At 50.2% G+C, this 23070-nt stretch overlaps 1 protein-coding gene across 5 annotated transcripts in view; it reads left to right on the plus strand.

Annotated features, from left to right (window-relative positions):
- The window catches only part of Paqr5 (progestin and adipoQ receptor family member V), a 32164-nt gene that overhangs the window by 8350 nt on the left and 744 nt on the right, over positions 1-23070 (plus strand). For 2 of the 5 annotated variants that reach the window (XM_013011986.1, XM_013011987.1), the window contains exons 2-7: positions 4569-4702; positions 13262-13389; positions 14640-14845; positions 15488-15614; positions 21118-21214; positions 21973-22114. In XM_013011986.1, the coding sequence (XP_012867440.1) occupies positions 4652-4702; positions 13262-13389; positions 14640-14845; positions 15488-15614; positions 21118-21214; positions 21973-22114 (751 nt within the window). In that variant the 5' untranslated portion in view covers positions 4569-4651. Of the gene's footprint in view, positions 1-2013; positions 2081-4432; positions 4451-4568; positions 4703-12910; positions 13160-13261; positions 13390-14639; positions 14846-15487; positions 15615-21117; positions 21215-21972; positions 22115-23070 lie in introns of those variants that run through there. The other 3 variants (XM_013011984.1, XM_013011988.1, XM_013011985.1) reach the window with 3 other exon arrangements.

Below are 23070 nucleotides of genomic sequence, written 5' to 3' on the forward strand. Positions count from 1 at the left end.
GCTACTTATTGAAAAGCACTTTGGCCAACACTTGAGGGGCTGGGGATAGCTTTGTCCGTAAATACAAGCAGTAAAATGTAACAGTTTGATATGGCTGGTATTACTGCATGATTTGCTCAGCCCTGCAACCTGCTTTCTTTGACTGACAGCTATCCTGGATGGTGTTCTGCATTGGTTACTGTAGGTCTGTAACATTTTTACCAGCTCCACGGTGCAGAGTTGCATGGAGCAAAGTCACTTCCCCAGCTGGCTTGGATCCTTTCCTGCTTTTCTCTGCTGTGTGCTCTGTCCAGATGTGTAGTGCTTGCCTGCCTGTAAATATTTACAGCAGCCTCCTCTCCACCCCCAAAAACCATTCAATTCCTTCACTGAGCTCTAATGTCATAGCAACCTGGCGCCAGCCAGTGGCTGGTCCTGAAAGGGCTTGAGAGAAATTATCCTTTTCTTGGCAGGTTTTGTTTTGGGGGTGGGTGGGGGAAAAGCAATACTGAGATTTGAACTCAGGGTCTTGTGCTTGCTCTGCCCTGCTCTGTACTGCTTTTCCCTTTCATCTGGCCGGCTCCCAAGCCCTGTCCACAACTTCTGCTACCAACTTCCATCTTCAGAAATGGAGGCCCAGCCTCCATCTCCTCCCTCCCCCCCCCAACACACAATTCCTTCCATGCCAAACCCACAGGAAATTGAGGCTCTGGGTGAATCCCCACCATCACACCGAGTTTTGTTTTGCCCCATCTGTCCCTCATCCTGGGGTTCTCTGTCCTGTGTTTTTCTCTCTCAGGGGCTCTTTGGACTCTAAATATCACCTCCCTGTGGCCCTCACGGCTATCTGAAGCCTTAACTTTCCTCCTGAGATGGAGTCTCATATATATTTTTTTGTTATTGTTGTTGGTTGTAGGGCTTGAACTCAGGGCCTGGATTCTGTCCTTGAGCCTCTTTGAGCGTAAGGCTAGCGCTCTACCACTTGAACCACTGTATTACTTCTGGCTTACTGGCAGTTACTTGGAAATGAGTCTCACAGACTTTACTGCCTGGCCTGGCTTCAAACCTGAATTCTTAGATCTCAGCTTCCTGAGTAGCTAGGATTACAGATGTGAGCCATCGGTGCCTGACCACAGTCTCATATTTTTAAATTGCAAAACTCAACTGGACACTGCCTTGTTTTCCCGACTTCCAACACTAGAGCCAATTCCTAGCTCATGGGAAATGGTCAGGACCTGGGGTGCTCTGAGCCTCTGGCTAGAACCACCTGGTTCTCTCTCCTGTCATCAGCCGGACAAACATCAGGCCTGGGGTGTCCAGCAGAAGTGACAGGGCCAGGGGAGGGGATTTGTAGCTTCTGATGGATTCATTAGGAGAAAGAACCAGAGATCTTAGCGTAGGCCAGAGTTGTTTATTTGCCCTACTTGTTTTCTTAGTAGATTTTATTTAGAGAAGTTGTAGGTTTATAGAAAAGTTTTGCAAAACTTACAGAGAGCTCGAAACCCTCCCTCAGCACTCTGCCTCCAGTTCCCTCTGTGGTTACCATTTGGGGTTGGTGTCCTATCTTGTTAAAATAGAGGAGTGTTTGTTTGGTGTTGGTCCTGGGACTTGAACTCAGGGCCTGGTTGTTGTCCCTTAGCTTTTTCACTCAAGGCTGGTACTCTGCTACTTGAACAACACTTCCACATCTGGCTTTTTTGGCCTTTTGGTGATGAATTGGAGATAAGTCATCTGGACTTTCCTACTTAAGCTGGCTTTGAACCAGGATCCTCTGATCTCAGCCTCCTGAGTAGCTAGGATGACCAGATTTGAGTTTCTTATGTCAAGTGTCATCTCACAGGAATCTAAACTGTAGCTCTCAAAATGACTACCCCTGAAGATGCATAGAATGAAGTCAATCTAGTGTGACCATTCCTGTCCACCAAGTGGCTGGCTATGGGCTGTGTTCCAGGCATAAAACGGGTGTGCGTGACTCACAAGGTACTTCTGAGGCAGGGCAGAGACCAGGGTCCAGAGAGCCAGAGAGCGTGGAGGAGCAGTGCCTGAAGCACTGATATGTGAGCCTGTGCAGCTCCAGGGTCCATGGAGGGAGAGCAAGCCGGTGAGTGTTCATCCTGGAGGAGGCAGAGTGTGGCGGGCCTGAAAGGCAGCAGAGACTGGATGGGAAGAGGACCTGAAGCTTGGGGTTAGGCCCAAAGCCTGGCCAGGATGAAGTGATACCAGGGAAAGGTTGTGGGTATCTGTGCTCTGCCTGGGTGGCCCACAGTGACTGCTGGGTGAGGAGATTCCCCAGGGAAGGGCCAGGCCACCAGCCTGTTGAGCCGGCTTCTCCATCTGCAGATACCAGGCCCTGCCCAGCGGGCTGGGCCAGGTTCCAAGGCTGGTAGCAGGAAGGAACTGACATAAAGGAGAATGCCCTGCATTCATGGATGGGCACACCTGATTAGGGAGCCTGCTGCTACCCCTGCTTTGCCCTGCCAGGACTCCTCAGGGTGCCCAGGCACCTGGGTGTGGTTTTTACTTTGGCTGGTGGTACTTGTACATAACACTGAGCATTGGATGCAAGCTGTGACCAGTCTTCAGTGACATCTGTGTGCGTGTACAAGTGCGCATGTGCACGTGCATGTGCATGTGTGTGCGCGCACGCATACACACACACACACACATACACACGAGGCCCATGCTTGCATCTCCATGGACCTCAGGTTAGGGACCCTCATCCTTGGAGCTACTGCAGCCCCTGGACCCTCTCCTGAATGGGTTTTGTGTGGTCCTGGTGCTGTGCTGGTCTATATCATACTATTACCTCGAGGCATGTGTGTAGCATTTAAGAGTTGATACTGTTCAATTTGGCCTCTCATAGAACTGCCCCAGCCCTAACCAATCAGATATTAATGCCGAAGATGAAAAACTGGTATACTTACTCGGCCAGGCCAAGTTCATCCCTCTGGGCTGCAAACTGCCGTAAGTCCAAGTCTTGCCCTAAGTCCCTCCTGCCACACTTCTGCAGAGCCATCTCCAAGTTCAGCCTATCCAGGGTGCTTGTTAAGGTAAAATGGATCAGGAGGGACTTTGGGACAGCTGGCAGTCTTGGACCCTCGAGTCCCTTAGCCATATGGTGCCAAAGCCAGTACAGGTGACCTGTGACATTTGGGGTGTGTGTGTGTGTGTGTGTGTGCTGGTACTGAGGATTAGACTCTGGTACTCAAGAGTCTAAAGCTCTCACTTGGCTTTTTTCACTGAAGGCTGGTGCTCTACCACTTGAGCCACAGCTCTGCTTCTGGCTTTTTGGTGGCAAATGGAAGATAAAAGTCTCATAGATGTTCCTGCCTGGGCTGGCTTCTGCCCTTATCAGGTCTCAGCTTCCTGAATAGCTAGGATTACAGGCATGAACCACTAGTGCCAGGCCCCATACATGTTTTCATATTTTTTTTCCCACTGTGGCCAGTAAGCAGTAAGCCTTTGATCATAATGCAGTCTCGTAACAAGATCTACATAATAGGCAGAACCAATATCCCAAAGTGATGCTCACCTTGATGCCATGCCTCATTCTGGTTACATTGTGTTCTGTTGTTTCCCTGCGCTATTCTATTTTTAAACACTAGTCATGGCTCAGTGAATTAGCTTTGTGATGGTGAGACAGATTGTGAGCTGTAGTTTGGATAATACTAAGAAGAACTCTGGTCACTGTGCCAGGGCTGCCTGAAGGTGTTTGGAATTGTGCCGTGTCGGGCTTCTGACCCTGGCTGCAGCCAGACTGCCGGACATTTGGCCATTGGCCATTTGGATTCCACTGCCCCAGCTCACTGCCTGTCTTTCTCTCCCTCTGGTGGACTCAGGCCTTGATCCGGCAGAGTGGGGCCGCTGGTCTTTCTGGTTCTGTGGCAGGGTGGTGTCCCAGGGTTGCCTAGCAACCCTGTTTAATGTTGGCTTTGCCAGGTCCTGGCTGAGTGACCTTGTACAAGTCCTTTTCTATCTGGAACATTCATCTACAAGATAGGAGGAAGGGAGGGAGAACTACTTTGTGCTGTTCAGTGTAGGAAGGTTTTCATAGCTGTTATAATTTTCTTAGTGAAGAGTTGGAAGAAAAGAAAAGTTTTGTAGTAAAACAGCCATAAGCTGGGCACTGGTATTTCACCCTTGTCATCCTAGCTACTCCTGAGGCTGAGATCTAAAGATGGATTGGGGTTCAAAGCCAGCCAGGGCAGGAAAGTCTTGACTGGCTTTCAAGTTGGGACCCTCAGATCTCAGCCTCCTGAGCAGCAAGGATGACAAGTGTGAACCCTGATGCCTGGCTTCAGTTCTCTTTTATAAGGGTGCTAACCCCACTCTGTCATGTCATGTAGGTTCCAGCAAAATCCTTAGGGATTTTGAAGGAGAAAACATTGCAGTTAAAGCAATCACCATACTAGGGTGACTAGCTCTTACCAGAGCTCTTGGGGTGAAGGTCTGCCATATGGAACTTTCTATGGTGGATTGAAAAGAAGCCCTATCTTTTGCCATCCTCTGTGGGCCCGTGTCTGAGATTGAATAATGACTTACTGGATGCAGCTGGTGTTGGCTGATGTCTTCATGTTGACCTCTTCTAGGGAATCCAGGATGCCCAAGCCCTGAGGAGGCCTGGAGAGAGGCAGGGGCTGTCCCCCACCAGCCTGGCCCACCTGTCATCAAGATGCTGAGCCTGAAGCTCCCCAGGCTGTTTAGCATCGAGCAGGTGCCCCAGGTAGGTGCTTGGTTCCTTCTGGTGACTTCTAGGGTGTGTCCAGGGCTTGCTCTGTGCCATGGGGTGGGGTGGGGGAGGCTGTGGGCAGCCTGTTTGCTCTGCACAGGTCTTTTCTCCTTGTGCCCTCCCCTCCTCGATCTCCTTCTGAAAGCCTGTTTTGTTTCCTGTTTCATGAAGCCTGGAAAAGGAAGCGATCCTGGTACTTTTGAAGTCGCCTTTTCCTGTGACATCTGTCTTCTTTCCCAAGGCAAAAATCCTTAGCTGGATCACAGATTCAGACTGCCAAGAGGGGGCTGACAGCAGCTGGCTGGGCAGAGAGGTTTGTAGGGCCTCCTGTGGAATGTGGAAAGCAGGCCCCGTTCAGCCACCTCAACATGGCTTTGCTGGAAGCCTCACAGGAGGCCTCCTATTCCAGGTCAGGTGACAGGAAGGGCAGTCCCATGGGCTGGGAAGGTGGCTCAGTGGTAGAGCACTTGCCTTGCATGCTCAAGGCCCTGGGTTCCATTCCTCAGCACCACATAAGAAAAAAGAAAAAAGCTGGAAGTGGCTCTGTGGCTCAGGTGGTAGAGCGCTAGCCTTGAGCTGAAGAGCTGAGGGACAGTGCCCAGGCCAAGAGTTCAAGCCCACTACCAGACCCCCCCCCCAAAAAAAGGGAGGGCAGTCCCCTTCAATGCACTTCCAGGCCTCCGTAGCCATCCTGGGGTATGTGGGACCCACAGGAGACATCCTGGATATGTACTGTGATAAGCTGGGCACCCATTTCCTTGCAAAGACAGATCCCTGGGTCCACAGCTTCCTATTTGCATCCTTCCTTTGGGCTGAGGTGGAGTTATGTTCTTGTGGTGAGAGGTCCCTGGGAGGTGACGACAGGACAGGAGAGAGCCCCTCCTCCTCAGCTCATTGCCACGCACTTACAGTTCCCCACGAGGAAAACAGTTCACCAAACTTAGCATCAGGAGTGAAGGTCAGAGCCAGGTGCCGGTGGCTCACTCCTGTAATCCTAGCTATTCAAGGGGCTGAGATCTGAGGATCATGGTTCCAAGTCAGGCAGAAAAGGCCACGAGACTATCATCTACAATTAACCACCAAAAAGCCAGGAGTGAAGGAGATATAGCTCAAGTGTAGAGTGCCAGCCTTGAGAAAGAAAGAAAGAAAAAAGCTAAGGTACAGTGCCCTGGCCCTGAGTTCATGAGTTCAAGCCCTCAGCACAAAAGGAATGGCAGTTGAAAAAGAGACATCTGCCAAGTCCTAGCCTCAGCCTGCAGTGAGGTTCTTGGAGAAAGTGGCCCAGGAGAAAAGGGGCACCACTTAGACTCAAGAGTAGGGATGAGACGAGGAAGGAGGCTGCCCCACCCCCAGTGTGGGCCAGGCTGGGATCTGAGCACATTGCTGGGGATGCAGCTCAGGAGAGAGAGATTCACACACATTAGTAGCCACTGTGGTGTGCAGTCACTGGGATGCTGAAGGTTGGGGCCAGCAGTGCCTGCACAGGCTGTGGGCTGCCCTTGACTGTATCTTCTCTGCTTGTACTCATAAATGACAGGGCAGCAGTATCCTTCTTGGTGACAGGACACTAGCCCAAGGCAGAGGCCACATCAAAACAAGCACCTCTGCTGGCCCAGAGGGGAATTTCACCTGGTGATTTGCTGGGGGAGATACAGGGGCAGGGGAAGAAGAGAGGTATTTTTGAATTAACTAGCTGCAAACAGAGAAAAGATTAAAATGCACAATTTACTAGTAGTCTTGAGCATGTAGATGTGATACTTTCTGTCCTGAGCACTGTGAGTGCTGATTCTTGGTTTGCGGACTGAGCTCAGAAAAGATACTCTTGGCAAGCTGGGCGCAATGGTAGTTCACACTTGTAATCCTAGCTACTCAGGAAGCTGAGATCTGAGGATCATGGTTCAAAGCCAGCCTGGGCAAGAAAGTATGGAAGGGGGCTGGGAAAGTGGCTTAGTGGTAGAATGCTTGCCTCGCATGCATGAGGCCCTGGGTTCAATTCCTCAGCACCACATAAATAGAAAAAGCTGGAAGTGGCACTGTGGCTCAAGTGGTAGAGCACTTGCCTTGAGCTAAAGAACTGAGGGACCCAGAGTTCAAGCTCCTGACGGACTTAAAAAAAAAAGTCTGGAAGAAAACTAGAAGTGGTGCGGTGGCTCAAAGTGGTAGAGTGCTAGCCTTGAGCAAAAATGCTCAGGGACAGTGCCCAGGCCCTGAGTTCAAGCCCCATGACTGACAAAAAAAAAAAAAAAAGATTCTGCATCATGAATCCATTTGGCCTATATTCTTGCTTGTACTCTCCTTGCTTGCTTGAGTTTTGCATTCTTCTTTCTTTTTTTCTCTTTTTCACACTCTATTTTCCCCTTGCATTTGTTTTATAATTGCTGTGAGCGATGTATGTTCTCTCCGAGAGTTTAGAGGTTATTTCAGTTTTTGTGACACGAACAGCTGTACCTTAAGATAAGGCTAATACGTTTACCCCTGGTCCCTTGGTGATAGTTTAAATATTTCACTTCACATTTCATAGCTGCCAACAGGGGTGGTGGGAAGTAGAGGCCTGGGCAGGTGGAAGTCCTGCCGTCTTCTGGCCATACCACATGGTACAGAGGGCCACCAAAGCTACCACACAATGGGAAGGGGAATAGCTGTGTTGGTTTGGGATCCCTAGAAACAGACTCAGCTCTAAAATTTTGCATGCAGAAAGTTAACCCAGGTACCTTCTCAAACACAACATCTGTGAGGCAGTAAGGGGAATGAGGAGGGTAGATGGAGATGTTGGATGGCAGGAGGGCTGGACAGTGATTGTTCTTTCTGAGCAGTCCTGAATGAGAAAGGGGTCCAGGAAACACAAAACAAGCAAAGCTCTTGATTGTATCTAGCTACACTCAACAAAATGCCAAAGATAAGTGAATTTAATTACTGCAATCATATCTTGAGTGTTATGTGGATGGATAAAAGATATCAGGAAGAGTCATAGGGCAAAAACATACATAATTCATAATTTATCGTGTTGATGCTGTAAAGTTTATTTATTTATTTCTGGTTGGTCATGGGGCTTGAACTCTGGGCTTGGGCACTGTCCCTGTGCTCTTCAGCTCAAGGCGAGTGCTCTACTGCTTGAACCACAGTGGTACTTTGGGTTTTCTAGTGGTTTACTGAAGATAAGAGTCTCGCCATGCTGTTGTGTTGCTCAAGTTCTTAGACAGGAAATTAAGAAATTAATTCAATTAGAGGAAACTCTGGCTAAGTTTGTGGTCAGTCCTGTTGAGGTAGAACAGTAAGAATTACCGAAAGCATCATTAAATCCACACTTAGAACCAGAAAGGAAATAAATAAATGTAACAGACTTTACCAGCCAAGTTCAAATGCTATAATGAGGCTGCAACAAGCAAGAATAATTATATAAAGCAAACGCAAAGGAAAAAAAAACATTAAAAATGTTTATTTCATGTGTCCCCATCTCATACAGTTGGCTATACTTTCTCAGGGTAATATCTGAGTTACACAGCAATTGATTATTTTGCTTAAGTAAAGATAGAGTCCATATGAGGTGAGAGGATTGAGATTTGAGGCCAACCTGGGCAGAAAAGTTAGCAAGATGCCATCTCAATCACTAAGCCAGGTGTAGGGTAGACTTTTGCTCTCCCAGCTATACAGGAAGCATAGGTAGGAGAATGTTGTTTATCTATCCCTCGGCAAAAAGTAAAACCCCATCTGAAAAATAACCTCATACCAGAAGGGTTGAGGCATAGCTAAAGCAGAAGGGCAGCACCTGCCTAGCTAGTGGAGGTGAGCCCTTGAGTTCACACCTCCAGAGCCACCTCCCTTGCATACAATATGCATCTTATAAAGAAAACGGAAAATGGCAGGATTTTTGCTAGTTGAATAATAAAAATTATAGTTCAATCTACAGTGAACTTCATGAAAAAAATCTCTGCAGAAATATTGATGTCAGGATTATGCATACATAAATCCCTTTGAACCATGATCCTCAGATCTCAGTCTCTGGAGGAGCTAGGATTAAAGGTGTGAGCCACCAGCACCTGGCTGCCAACAACGTCTTCTAACAATGAGATCAGTGTTGCTTGCTCCCTATTGGCAATGAGGTGTATCTTCTGCTTCACTGATTTTTGTCTAGCCACTATGAACCTTGTCTGAACTGGACCCAAATTCTTAGCAGCTCTCCTTTGGCACTCACATTGGGTGACAAGGGTAATTTGATGTCAAGTGCAATGGGCATTTTTGCAAGATGTCTCATTTTAGGGAAGAGCTGAAGAGCAGGATGCATACTTTAGAATTATCTGAAAGAAAGCCATCAACTCTAGTTGGCCATCTACACCCTGTGCTGCCACCCCGAGCACTAGATTGTTGTTTTTATGACATTTGCTTCTTTGCTTTTCCTGCTTTGCTAATCTGTTCATCTACTAGGGTTTATTCTTTCCTCTCTGTTCTTGTTTTATTTATTTTCTTTTTCAGAGAGTAGGATGCACTGAAGCTCATCTTAAAGTGCTGGTTTAGTAGTTATGAATCCTTTAGCTCTGGTTTATCATGGAATGCTCTTTTTAAAAAAAACTGTACTGTATTTTTATTACAGTGGTGATGTACAGAGGTGTCACATACATGAGTCAGGTGATAAGTGCATTTTCTTTCATGCAGGGCATCTGTGTCCTCATTCTCTCCCAGTCTTTCTCTCTCTCATCTCCACCCATGAGTTGCATAATTCACTTTCATCAATGTCCAGTGAGCTCCACTGCTGCATTTTTTCACCCTTAGGGTTCTGTGCTCTCACCTCAACCATCCCAAAGATATATGTATGAGTACACCGTATATAAGGTAAAGAATACAGAATCATCAGAAAAAGAAAAAATTATAAAAAGGCTTTTGTTTCCATATCTTAGGAGTTTGTTTCAGTATATGTATTATTTTATATTACTATGAAGAGGTGCTTAGGCTTTTCACCTTTGTGGTTCTCTCCTAAGACTATCCTCTTTTGGTCTCACTGTATGTGAGCATCTAGAATCCTGTGTAATTTGTCATGCCCCAGTGTGTTTTTAGAGCTCACTTCCATATATCAGAACATGCACCATTTGTCTCTCTGCTCCTTGGCTTACCTTACTTAACATGATTTGTTCTAGTTTCATCCATTTCCCTGCAAATGACATTATCTTATTCTTTCTAATGGCTGTGTAAAATTCCATTGTATATAGGTACCACATTTTTTAGATCTACTCATTTAGGCTATTTCTATAGCTCGGCTCTTGTAAGTAATTGGGCAATAAATGTGGATTTGCAGGTGTCCTTGTCACATCCTGGTTCATGATATTCAGGGTAGATGGCTAGGAGAATAGCCATGGGAAGATCTATGTTTAGTTTTTTGAGGAACCTCCAGACTGCTTTCCAGAGTGGTTATATTAGTTTACATTCCCACCAGCAGTGCAGTAGGGTTTCTTTTCCCCCACATCCCCACCAGCATTTGTTGTTTGAATTCAAAATGTTGGTCAATATAACTGGGGTGAGATGGAATCTCAGCATTGTTTCGATTTGCATTATGGAATGCTTTTATTTTTCCCTCAATTACGGAAGGGTAGCGTCAGTGAGTATAGTGATCTAGCTTGGTAATCATCTTTCAGGACTTGAATTATATCCTTCCATACCCTCCTTGCATTTAGTGTAGAAATCTGCTGTTACTTTAATGGATCTGCCATTGTAAGTTATGTGTCTCTCCTCTTTTGCAATTCTCAATATTGTTTCTTTATTTGGTGTAATTAATGTTTTAGCTGTAATATGTCTGGAGTATTTGGAGTTCTGTAAGTGCCTGCCACACAGATAACTCTCTCAAGGTTGTGGAATTTTTCTGCTATTATTTTATTGAATAGGTTTTCTAAACTGTTAGCTGATATTTCTTCTCCTTCTATATCCACAATTGTAAGGTTTGATCTTGTGGTAACATCTAAGAGGGCTTGTAGATTCCCTTCATATCTTCTAAGTGTCTTCTTTGTTTTTTTTTTTTTTGAATTGTGGTTGAGTTCTGCCCTCAAAGTTTTCTATTGTTTGTCTAACAAAGGATCAAATATTTAGGGGTTTAAAGGAAAGCTAAAAAGGCAGTGGTATAGCGATGTGGTACAGCCCTTGCCTAGAATGCACGAGATCGTACGCTCATCCTTGATGCAAAAGAAAAAAGATATGGGCTGGGAATGTGACTTAGTGATAGAGTGTTTGCCTAGCATGCATGAATCCCTTGGTTCAACTCCTCAGTACAACATAAACAGAAAAGTCTGGAAGTGGTAGATTGCTAGCCTTAAGCAAAAAACTCAGGGAGAGCACCCAGGACCTGAGTTAAAACCCCCAGGATTGGAGAATAAAAAAGATAATTATTTTGAATAATAGTATTTTTCCTCTCTGCACCTCCACCTTTCCCTGTGTAGACACTGGCGAACTGGATGAGGACCCACCTCTAAATCCAGGTGCAGTTGCATTCTGAGGGTTTGTAGGGTCAGGGCTTCAGTGTATGAATTTGAGGAGGAAGAAGCTGAGGCTTGGAGAAGCCCATGAGCCACCACAACCCAGGACATGAGCCATTCTATCACTCCAGAGACTCCTTGGCAGCTGCGAGGAACAGCAACATGAGCAGATGCATCCTGGTTCTGCGCTTGGCTTTCACCTTCACTTCTGCTGCTAGCGACTTAGCTAAGTGGCCTGACCTCCGCAGGACTCAGATCCCTTTTTTGCAAAGTATAGATAATGGACGCCTCTTCTTCACAGCGTGGTGCTCAGGATTCAGTGGGATTTGGACACTAATAGTACCTGCAGTCTCCCTGTCCCCCTTCTTACCTTCCCCTGCACCTGCTGTCAAATTCTGCTGCTTACCACCCGGCAGAAATATTCTATTATTTTCCCTGGATGACTTTTAGTTTAATAGCCAGCAAAAACCAAAGAGTTTCAACTGCTATGGTGGAATTCCAGGCATCAACCAGCAGGTGTGCAGGAGCTTTGCTCTGCCAGGCAGCCTGTCACAGGCTGAGCCTTTGGTGGGCACAAAAGACGGAGCCTGACTGATGATCCCTTCCACCCAGAGTGCCGGCTTTCTTGCTGCTTAATGATAGGCTGCCCCAGATTTGATTTCCTCTCACTCCAAACTGCCCAGCCTGCTACCAGGCGTGCAAAGTGGGGTCTACAAATCAACCCCACTGTGCAAATAAGCAGGTACCTGCTAATGTTGGGGCACCTAGAGGCTGAATTCTGGTTTCCCAGTGCTCGGGAGATGGTTGCCATTTGCCTTTGGGGTTTGAGCTGGGTGTAGAATACAAAACTGTTTCCATGTGTGTTATTGTCGGGTGAGATGTGACTCTTGTTTGTGCAAGGTAATTTGTGCCGAGAACGTGGCTGTGACTGGCGGGGCAGGAGGAATAGACTGCATCTCCTTTTGCTTTGCTCGGAGCTTCTTAGACAGAGCAGACTAGATCTAAGTACTGGCAATTTGGGTTCATAAACAGAGGTTTTGTAAAATGAAGGTTTATATTGGAGGAAAGACACCGGGCCATCTTTGTTATTGTTTTGTCTAGTGTGTATGTGTGTGCACAGGTGCGTGTGGGCACACGTGTGCCAATCTTGGGCGCTGTCCCTCAGCTTTTGTGCTCAAGGATAGCACTATACCACTTGAACCACAGCTCCACTTCCAGGCTTGATTTTTTTGGTTTTTGGTGGTTTTTTGGGGTGATTAATTGGAGATAAGAGTCTCACAAACTTTCCTGTCTGGGCTGGCTTTGAACCCCGATCGTCAGATCTCAGTCTGCTGAGTAGCAGGATTACAGCTGTGAGCACCAGTGCCTAGCTTCTTTTATGCACACAGGCAGTGTGAGGTGCCACACAGCACACTAGTGAACCAGCACATAGGCTGCTTCTGCACAATGAAGACAGAAACAGCCCCAAATGCCACCATCATGGTACAACCATGGCAGGAGCGGAGTTTCCACCCCATTTTTCTTCACCTAGTGTCTTACCTGAGCAATCCAATTTTCTTGCTGAGGGTGTTTTGGGGTGGACTGGCAGAGTAGGCTGCCAGGGTGGAGAGGTCAGAGGTCACCGCCCTAGCTGGGACCAGTCTCCTGCTGCCTCAGCCCAAGCTGACAGCATCATGGGTCCGTGTCATCAAAGGCCTTTGTGAAGCATCTTGTGCATATACCTGGCCCCCGGGGCCTTCTTCTGCAGAGCTCGCCCCCTCTCCCACAGCCCCTGACATCTGGGGCTCACTGGCTCAGACAGACAACATCTATGTTATACAACCGCAAAGGCATCTGAACACCGGGCTGTGGGCCCCAGGCAGAGGGGGCAACATTCATGCCGGGAGTGAATGAGCTGGGAATGCCAAGGCAGGCTGGGTTCCCTCCTCTGGCTGGCTGGAGACAGACTGCTCGGAGGACAGCAGGCTACAAAAGCTCCTCGAAGGGAAGAAGAGAGGTGAGGTGGGGTGGGGGTGGGAGGCTCCATCAAGACCTCCACGTTCCCCAGACCTCCGGCCACCTGCGGCTTACCCTGGGGCGCCCTGGCATCTCCTTGCAGGTGTTCCATGAGCAGGGCATTCTCTTCGGCTACCGACACCCGCAGAGTTCTGCCACTGCCTGCATCCTCAGCCTCTTCCAAATGAACAATGAGACGCTCAACATCTGGACTCACTTGCTGCCCTTCTGGTAACCTCCTGCCCCCCCCACCCCACCAGTCCCTCCCTCCCTCCTACCCCCAGATGAGGGTGGGGGAGGGAGCCTTGTGGCTCTGCACTGGGATTGGGGGGGTGTCCCTGCATGGGTGCTTGTGAGCATACTGTAGAGGGGGAGTGGTTGGGTCTGCCGGGGAATAAGCTTTAGGCATGGATTGAGGTAGGGTTGCCAAAGGTCTCTGGATTTTCATGGCTTGCTCTGGGTTGACAGCCTGCTCTCTCCCTTCCCCTTTGAGGCATGGCAGGCCTTTAGAGGCCCTGGCGACAATGCCACCAGATCACTCCACCTCTCTTCCTGCATCATCCACCCAGTGGAAGAGACAAAAGCTAGGGGGTGGAGTGGGGTGATCCTTTTAGGGAAGCTCAACAATTCCAGGGGCTATCGCCTGGGCAGGTTGGCATTGAAGTTCTGCTCAAGAAGGCCACTGCTGTGTTACATTTTGTTTTCATAAAAAGTCTGCTTGCGGGGCTTAGTAGTAGAGTGCTTGCCTAGCATGCATGAAGCCCTGGGTTCAATTCCTCAGAACCACAGACACAGAAAAAGCCGCAAGTGGTGCTGTAATGCAAGTAGTGGAATGCTAGCCTTGAGTACAGAGAGGCTCAGGGACAGAGCCCAGGCTCTGCATTCAAGGCCCACGACTGCCTAGTATGGCAGTACATACCTGTAATCCCAGCACTAGGGAAGCTGAGGCAGGAGAACTGATTGTTGAGAGACAGCTTGGACAATATGGCTACATCTTGTACAAATAGTTTAAGCTGTGGGGTCCAGTGATGTCCTCCAGCCTTTGGAGGGATCTTTGGTGAGAAAAGGAGCAGTTCGTAGAACCGAGGAGCAGCGAGGGCCGGACCCCAGATACATGGGGGTCATAGGTTGGAAGATCTGAGACAGAACTGGAGAAGCTCTGACTGCTCCAGACTCTACTTCTGAGGAGGCCGTGAGCGTCTCCATCCTTGGAGGGAAGCTAGTGGAGACTGGGCGAGCACTGGAAAGATGCGTTAGGAGAGACGCCAGCATGGTGGCTCGGGAGGGGACTGGATTAGATGAACCTAAAGGCTGCCTGCCCACTCCCAGCTCACTGCCGCTCGGGTCAGACCAGGCTCCTCATGCCATCCTGGTATTTGGCATTTTTACCATCTTGAGAACTAGGGATTGACGATCACCACAGTGGAGGTGGAGGTGATGGGGGGCGGTCCGGGGAGGCTGAGGCCCACACTGGGTTCCAGGTTCTTCATGTGGAGGTTTGTGACCATGCTGTGGATGACAGACATCCAGAATGACAGCTACTCGTGGCCCGTGCTCGTGTACATGTGCACCAGCTGCGTGTACCCGCTGGCATCCAGCTGTGCCCACACCTTCAGCTCCATGTCCAAGAACGCCCGGCACATCTGCTACTTCCTAGACTACGGTGCTGTCAACCTTTTCAGCCTGGGTAGGTGGATCCTGAGCAGCCCTGGGACCTGCCTTGTGTCCTGCCCACTGGCCCTCGGTCAGTGCACCAGAGGCTTTGCTGGGTTTGCAGAAGAGTCATGAGGACCCCCTGGGCCCTGTGGGGACCTCATCCTCCATGACACCAGGGCCCATGTCCAGCTTCCTCAGGGCCCTGTCAGGAGCTTGTCTATTATGGGCTGGCAGAGTCAGCAGGCCTGGGCTGTGGGCACTGTCTGCCAAGTTCTATGGTGTAAATGCTCCTTTGGGGCCACCCTCCAGTTCCCAGCACGAGGTCACAGGGTGCAGAGGTGGGCAGGGGTGTGCCACGACATAGTAGTTGCACGGAGGTCTTAAGACTGCTGTCGTGATTTGGTTCATCGCAAGGGCATGAAGGGTTCATTTGTAACCGTGGCTGGGTTTAACGTAGGCTTACAAGAACTCTGAAACTTTTCACAGTCAACTCTTACAAGCCAGGATGGGATAAACTTGCACTTGGGGCTGGCCTGTCCCACCTGGTAGAACAGGAGTGGGGTCACAGACAACCCACTCAAGGGTTGAGGCACCAGCTTGGGGACAGTCTTTCCCGGGGTCTCTGCGGTGCCTGGGCCCAGCTCTGTTCCTGAAGCCAGTCTTCCTCTCCCAGGCTCAGCCATTGCATACTCGGCCTACACGTTCCCGGACGGGCTGGTCCGCACCACCTTCCATGAGTACTACGTGGCCTTGGCTGTGCTGAACACCATCCTGAGCACCGGCCTTTCCTGCTACTCCAGGTACTGGGGTGTTGAGCTTGTGCAGGACGGGAGGAAGGAGAGCCAGGCTTGGGACCCCCTGTGAGGTCTGCAGAAGAGGCAAGCTCGGTGTGAAGCTTCCCGGGAGCCTGGAACTCAGTTTCCCCTACTGACAGATACCATGGGTGTCATCTGTTCAACCACGTACCATCTTCTGCTTGGAAAAAAATCCCACATTTGGTCAAATGCTCTGAAATTCTTCTTTTTCAGTGGTACTGGGGTTTGAACTCAGGGCCTTAAACTTCCTAGGCTGGCACTCTACCACAGAGGCATGCCTCTCTCCCTGTTTGTTTCTTCACTGGTTATTGTAAATAACCACACATGCACCTAGACTATGATCCACCTATTTTAGGCTTTCCTGGGAACACAGATTCATAATCACCACCTCTAGCCTCCCTCCATGGAGTCGGAGATTTTTCTGCCCAGGATGGTCTGGCACCAGGATCCTCCCAATCTTGGTCTCTTACACAACTTGGAATAGCAGGAAAATGCCACTGTGCCCAGCTACACGTTAAGAAAGAGCCTTGAGAACTTTTCTGCCTGGGCTGACCTTGAACCACAATCCTCCTGTTCTCAGCCTTCCAAGTAGCTAGGATTACAGGTGAAGGCCATTGGTGTTCAGCCTTAATTCCTTTTGAGTAAAAGTACCCTGAACTTTGGCCTGGACAAGTCAACTTTCTGGCTCTATGTAGCCCCATCCCTCACCTTCCTGGAACTTGAACTTGGGTCTTGACATTGACCTCTGAGAAGGGGAACAAGGGCAGTATGCCTGGCACACATGTGGCAGGGTTGTGATGTGTAGGCAGAGCTGTTGCCAGTAAATAAGATGTGCTCTTCCGAGTGCTTGGTGGGCATATTCAGATGTCTGCCTCCACCCCAAGGTCAATGAGTTGCGTCACTGTCTCAGCTTCCTACTGTTCATCCTTCCACTCAGGAAAACGTGGGGCATGGGTGATAGGTTTTGTGGGACTGAGGAGCAGTTGGGAAGTTTCACAAACCTGACAAACTGGTTTTGGGGAGGAGAGTGAACCTTAAACAGCTCTGGGAATGCTGGCCCCAACCTGCCTATATCCACCCAGAGGGGAAAGGAAGAGAGGGTTACATGAGAGTAGATTCCAGGCCTAGGTGGTACAATGCTGGAGTTTGTGAAGCTTTGTCCTCAGGCTCACAAGGACCAGACACTACTCTGTCCGTTTGGCAAGCCAGGACCACGAGGCCCTGGTGTCTGGAATTGAGGCTTAGGGAGCTGATGACTGGTGAAGGAGCAGAGGCATTAATGGGTGTGGAAGAAACATCTTGGAATGCAAAGTCTTGGATGTTTGCTACTTTCTGTTAAGTCCTGTGAATCACCTGTAAGCCACCAGGGTTGCTGGAGGCCTCCCTGATTGGGCAGGGATGGAAAGTATTCTGGGTTTGGCATGCCTGGTACATTTTGACAAATTTGTTTGACAGCTGGGCCAGGAATCTCCTGCATGCCTACATTTGGGGGGGCTCCCCTACCTTGACAATCAAAGAGGTTATTTCTGTTTATGTGTAGAGCACCCCTGTGGCTGTTTCGTCCATCCATCCATCCATCCATCATCCATCTACCCACCTCCATCCATCAATTATCCATCTATCGTCTACCTGGTCCATCCAACCATCCATTAATCATCCATCCATTTACCTCCATCCATCCATCAATCATCCATCCACCCATCCATCCATCCATCCATCCATCCATCCATCTATCCATCCATCCACCTACCTTCACCCACCCACCCATCCATCCGTCCATCCATTATCTACCTCTATCTGTCCATCAGTCATCCATCTGTCAATCATCCATCATCTATCTAATCATCCACTCACCCCTTATCCATCCATCCATTATCACCCATCATCTACCTCCATCCATTTTACCATTCATCATCCATCCCTATCTACTTCCATCCATCAGTTATCCATCCATCTATCAATCCATGCACCAATTACCTACCTACCCACTCACTCTGTCCATCATCCATACACACACACACACACACACACACACACACACACACACACCCCCAACATTCCTCACAGGTCTACCAGGCTCCAGGTACCAAATGAAGGGTGGGAATTAAAAGAGTGAATTGCTACCCTGGCCCTCAGATTCCAGAGCCCTTTCCTAGAGGGTGTGGCAGGACATAAGTGCAAGCAGGGGATGCCAATGCAGAACAACTCCTGCTTAGACTCACAGGGACCTGGGAAGTGGTCTCAGGAGAAGATAGGGAGATGTAGGCATCCACTGGAGTGGCCTCCTGGGTGGAGTGAGCAGTTTGGACAAGGGTGACCATGCTTGCACATGAGTTGCTCTCAAGAAGCCAGGAGCTGCTAGAAAAGGTGGAAGGCAGCAAGAGAGCAGCCCAAGGGTTGACTGGGGTGTTGGAGTATCCTGTAGTCCTCTGAGAACCACCCTTTGCTCATGAAAAACAGTAACCTCCCTCTCCTCATCCCTACCACTAGAAGAGAATTCCCTGGGCTTGACTTCTGCCCTGTCCATGCTCCACCCACTGAGGAAGGGGTTGTTCCATGATGTGACTTGAGAGGGGAGTCCAGAAGAGCTCAAGTCCTCTCTTGTGTGGTGGGTGACCCTGGCCTTGGCCTCTTTGAGTCCGTTGTCCTGAAGCCCAGCAAGGCATCCTCACTCCCTTAGCCATGTTACTTGTGCCATGCTGTCTCCACACTGCCTGTCAGCATGTGCCATCTGTCTGGCACCTGGGTTGCTGAGTGAAATATCCTGGCCATCATTGCTGTCAGGAGAAAGATTGACCTTCATCCAGGTAGAGAGTGGACTTCCTGAGAGAGTCATGTCAGAGGGCGAAAAGGGTCCCAGCTGGCACAGCATGGGCTGGGGGCTGGCACTGGAGGAGAGGCTCAGTGATATGGTTCCTAAATACTGGATTTGGGGGAGCCTGAGCCACCAGGGCCTTGGGCTGGCATGTGGAAATACAAGGTCACTGCCCCACACAATCACAAAGCACCACACACATGTACATTCGTGCATGCACATGCATACACACATGCACCTGCATTCACATACAGTGCACACCTGTGCACTTCTAGTAAGAATTCCCTTTCCAAGTGGCCTGTCGTTTCTGTCAATAGATCCAGAACCCCCTTTCTAATCTGTCCAGCTTGTTGCAGATTTACCGAAGTGACTTGCTGTTAAGGGGGCGTCTCTGCAAGTCCAGCTTTCCTCACCCTGGTTCTGGCAGAGAGCTCCTAGCCTCCCTGTCACCTTGCTGGGCCTTTACACACAGCCCGGCCTGTTGCTCCGCCCTGGCCCCTGGCTCCTGGACTCTCTGGCTGTGGCGACACCTTGTGGCTGGGTGCTGAAGTGGGTCCTGGTTGTGGCAGCCTCGTTAATGTCTCTTCTGCCTTTTTTGCCTCTGTTGGCTGTTTTGCCTCTGTTGCTGTCTCTCTCCTGTTCTGCTTTTCTCTCCTTTCCTCCCCCATGTAGACTCGGCTTTGCAGCTGGGAAGGCTGGTCTCTTTTCCCCTGGGGAAGCACTTTTTCAGGCTGGGCGACATGTTGTGTGCATTGCAGAAAGCCTGTGCTTTGGAAGATGGCCCTCGCTGGCCAGAGCCAGGTCTCTTCGTGTGCAAGCAGCCACCAGGACAGCACATATAAGAGTGAGCTTCTGTCCCTGGAAATGGCAGGTGGTGTCTGTGCATGGGGGCTGCTGCAGGTGGCTGCATCCATCAGCTAGACCAGGAGAGTGGAGGCAGAGAGCATGGAGGCAGAGAGCCATCCCTTCCTGCTCCTACCTAGCTGTGAGGTGTGAATGGGCTACTCCACATGTACTGTCTTCAAAGCTGCCCTATTAGCTGGGCTTCAACCAGTGTCAAACTCCTGGGCCTTGTGTCATCAAAGCCACCACCTGGCAAGGAAGGACAGCCACTGGGCTTCACCGCTGAGGATGCTGAAGTGACCTATCCAGGCCTATTGGGTGTAAGGGGAAAGGCAGAGGCGGGATCCAAACACATGTTTTCCTCCCTGTAAAATCCAGAACCACACTGCCTTGCCTGTACCCATACTCTGTCCGTTTGTCCTGACAGATGGAGAGGGAAGCAGCAGCAGCTGTGTTCACCCCAGAGCCCATAGCAGCCCCACTTCCACAGCGGCCTCCTCTTTACAGCTGCTTCTGTTCTCCAGCTGCCTCCCCTTCTGGTTACCAGGTCTTCCCACAGGCTGGCTTTCCCTGGTGACTGGGCAAAGCACCCTAGTTTGGATACTGGCCCTCAAACCTATGTCTGGTCTGTGTTTGGGGGTCTTTGAACCTGACCAGACCTGACATCTTCCCTTCAGGAAGTTCTCCATCTGTCCAGATATGAGTCTTGGCCAGCTCCCTTGCTGAGGGTTGTAGACCAAGGCAGGTGCACAGTTAGGTGCCTGTCCCAGCAACTTGAGCAACCTGGCCAGGACAGGACCCTGAGCTGGAGCAGCAGATGGGGTTTGCAGGAGAGAGGGCTGGCTTGGGCCAGATGTGGTGGTACAAGGCTGTAATCCCAGCACTTAGGAAGTAGAGGCAAGGAGATCTTGAAGTTGAGGCCAGCATGGAATACATAGTGAGACCAGTCAGGAAGCAAAGAAGGAAGGAAAGAGAGTACAACCTGCCTCAAGCTGGGCCTCTGGCGTGCTGAGGGTGGAGCCAGCCCTGTGTACTGCACCACTGACGTGGGTGCTGTCCCTGACACATGGGGTAGCATCTGGCAGTTCCACTAGGTGTGTGAGGCCTTCCTTGAGCCTGGACCTCCATTCAGAACGGTAGCATCTTTGTGGGGTGTCTCCTGGTCCATCTGTGTCCTCCTGGTGTTCACTTTGCCATCCATGCTACTTGGCTCCCATGCCCTCAGCTGCTGCCCCCCTCTAGCCCCAGCGGGGTACCACAGTGCCCTGTGCTGAAGCCCCTGCCTCTCTTTGTACCAAGCAGCCAGGCTTTCTCAGCGCTGGCTTCCTGTGCCCCTGAGTGGGAGGTAGATGGGGAAGTGAGAGGAAAGGCCTCAGCTTTCCTGGTTTCCCCAGCTGGCATCTCTGTGTGGACATGATGGTTAGTTGGTCCCCGTCTCTGGGGAGTCTGCTCCCTGGGGTCTCTGCTCCCCCCACCCCCTGTTCCCGTGGTTACTGTATCTCAAAAGCTCCTTGCAAGGGCTCAGGCACTTGGTCCTTGCAATTTCTGCCCAGCATGCATCCCCCTGAATTGATCTGGGCAATGTTTCTTCTCCTGGCGCCAGGACCTGGTTCTCTAGGCATCGAGTCTGGCCATTTCCCCAGGGCAGGGGAGTGGAAGAGGCAGGCTGGGCAGGCTGCTGGCCATGGGAGATTGTGGGAAAGTGCTTGTCCTCGGTTGTTCCCAGCGTGTGCATGTACACGGATGTGTATATGTGTGTATGTGCGTGTGCATGTGCATGCACATAGAACTTCCTGCAACTCTCCTCACTTCTGTTTCTCTCACCTACAGGTTCCTTGAGATCCAGAAGCCCCGGCTCTGCAAGCTACTTCGCATCCTGGCCTTTGCATTTCCCTATACCTGGGACTCCCTCCCCATCCTCTACCGGGTAAGGACAAGGACAGGGCTAGGAGGATGGTGCTGGGCACATAGGGGTCAGGCCCAGGTGCTGCCTGATGGCACCAGCAGGGTGGTTCGAGACAGGGTGGACTCAGAGGCCCTGGAAGGGAGAACGCTCAGCGGGCTGGGCAGAGTGGGCAGCATGGGGCTCCATGGTATGCTCTGGAGACAGATCCCTAGTGCACACTGCTCATCATTGGGCCAGGACAGTCACCCCCCTCCCACAGGGCTGTGAGAACTGCCTGGGGTGACAAGGCCACATTGTGTAGCATCAATCACCACCAACCCAGCTGTCGCACTGAAGAAGATGTGAAGGAAAGTCATGAAAGATAGGTGGGGGCCTGTGCCAGTGGCTCACACCTGTAATCCTAGCTACACAGGAGGTTGAGATCTGAGAGCTGTGTGTGTGTGTGTGTGTGTGTGTGTGTGTGTGTGTATGTGTGTGTACCAGTACTGGGGCTTGAGCTCAGGGCTTAGGTGCTGTCCCTTAGCTTTTTTGCTGAAGGCTGGTGCTCTACCACTTAAAATACAGCTCTACTTCTGGCTTTTTGCTGGTTAATTGGAGATGCGTCTCACAGGTTTTCCTGCCTGGCTCTGAGCAAACTCCCACTCCAGGCCTCAGACCTGTGGTAGAGTTCGTATCCATGTACCGAGCTGGGGGGTAGGGTTATGCGTGCTAAGAAAGGAGGGGCTTGGTGAAGCCTGCCCTTCTCTCAACACCTCTGTTTCCTTCCCCCCACTCCACAGCTCTTCCTGTTCCCGGGGGAGAGTGCCCAGAATGAAGCTGTCTTGTACCACCAGAAGCACATGCTCATGACTCTCCTGGCCTCTTTCTTCTATTCTGCACACCTGCCAGAGCGCCTGGCCCCAGGTCGCTTTGACTACATTGGTGAGGCGGGGTGGTAGGGTGTGTGGGGGTGGTTCCTGGTGGGGGAGGGGCTGGCTGGTGGCTGGTGGTGGCAGGGTAGCCAGGAAGAGCAGGCAAAGGCTCTCCTGAGCACTTCTCTCCTGGCATGTGAGGACAGGGTATGTTGGCAGAGGCCAGGAGGTACCTAGGGGAGGAGGGAGAGCCAGGGGAAGAGAGAGCCAGCGGGGGAGCCAGTGGCCATGCACTCTGGAGCACTCTGATGCGCTCCCTAGGTTAGAACCCCAATCATTGTTATTTAAAGGCCATCTTCTTGGTCACTTTCTGACAAATTGGGACTAGGACTTCAGCAAGCATGGCCCTGTGGCTCTCGCCTGGAATCCTTGCTCCTTAGGAGGTTGAGAATGGGAAGACCATGGTTCAAGGCCAGCAGGGGCAGCAAAGTCAGAGAATCCCTTCTACCCTAAACTCAGGTCATGGGCCTATGATCTTAGCACTTACAGGAAGCCTGAAGCAGGGGGAGGGAATCACTGCTAAAATGTATGCCTGGGCAGGAAGCAAGACCCTCTCTCAAAATAGCCAGTGAAAAAGCAGGACTGGAGGCATAGCTCTGTGGTAGAGTACCTGTTTAGCAAGCACAAGGCACTGAGTTCAAACCCCTGTATTACAAAGAATATAGGAATTTTGCAGAGATATAGTATGGCCCATAATGTGGGAGGCTTCTTTATCCTATATCTGGTTACCACCCAATATGATCTCTGGGCCTGGGACCTTGGGCTTTTCTCACAGCCACAAAACCCTCACATCCCTGCTTGCTCCCAACCCCTCTGTGGACGAAGAGTGAGCTGGGTCCAACATGTCACGTGATATAATGACCATGTCACGTGATATAATGACCATGTCACGTGACACAATGAACATGTCAGTGTAGCTAGAATAGTCAAGAGTCATGTAATATCTGAAAACGAATACTTCGAGTG

This window comes from Dipodomys ordii, unplaced genomic scaffold (assembly GCF_000151885.1).
Source record: "Dipodomys ordii isolate 6190 unplaced genomic scaffold, Dord_2.0 Scaffold15, whole genome shotgun sequence".
In the NCBI taxonomy this organism is placed as follows: Eukaryota; Metazoa; Chordata; class Mammalia; order Rodentia; family Heteromyidae; genus Dipodomys; species Dipodomys ordii.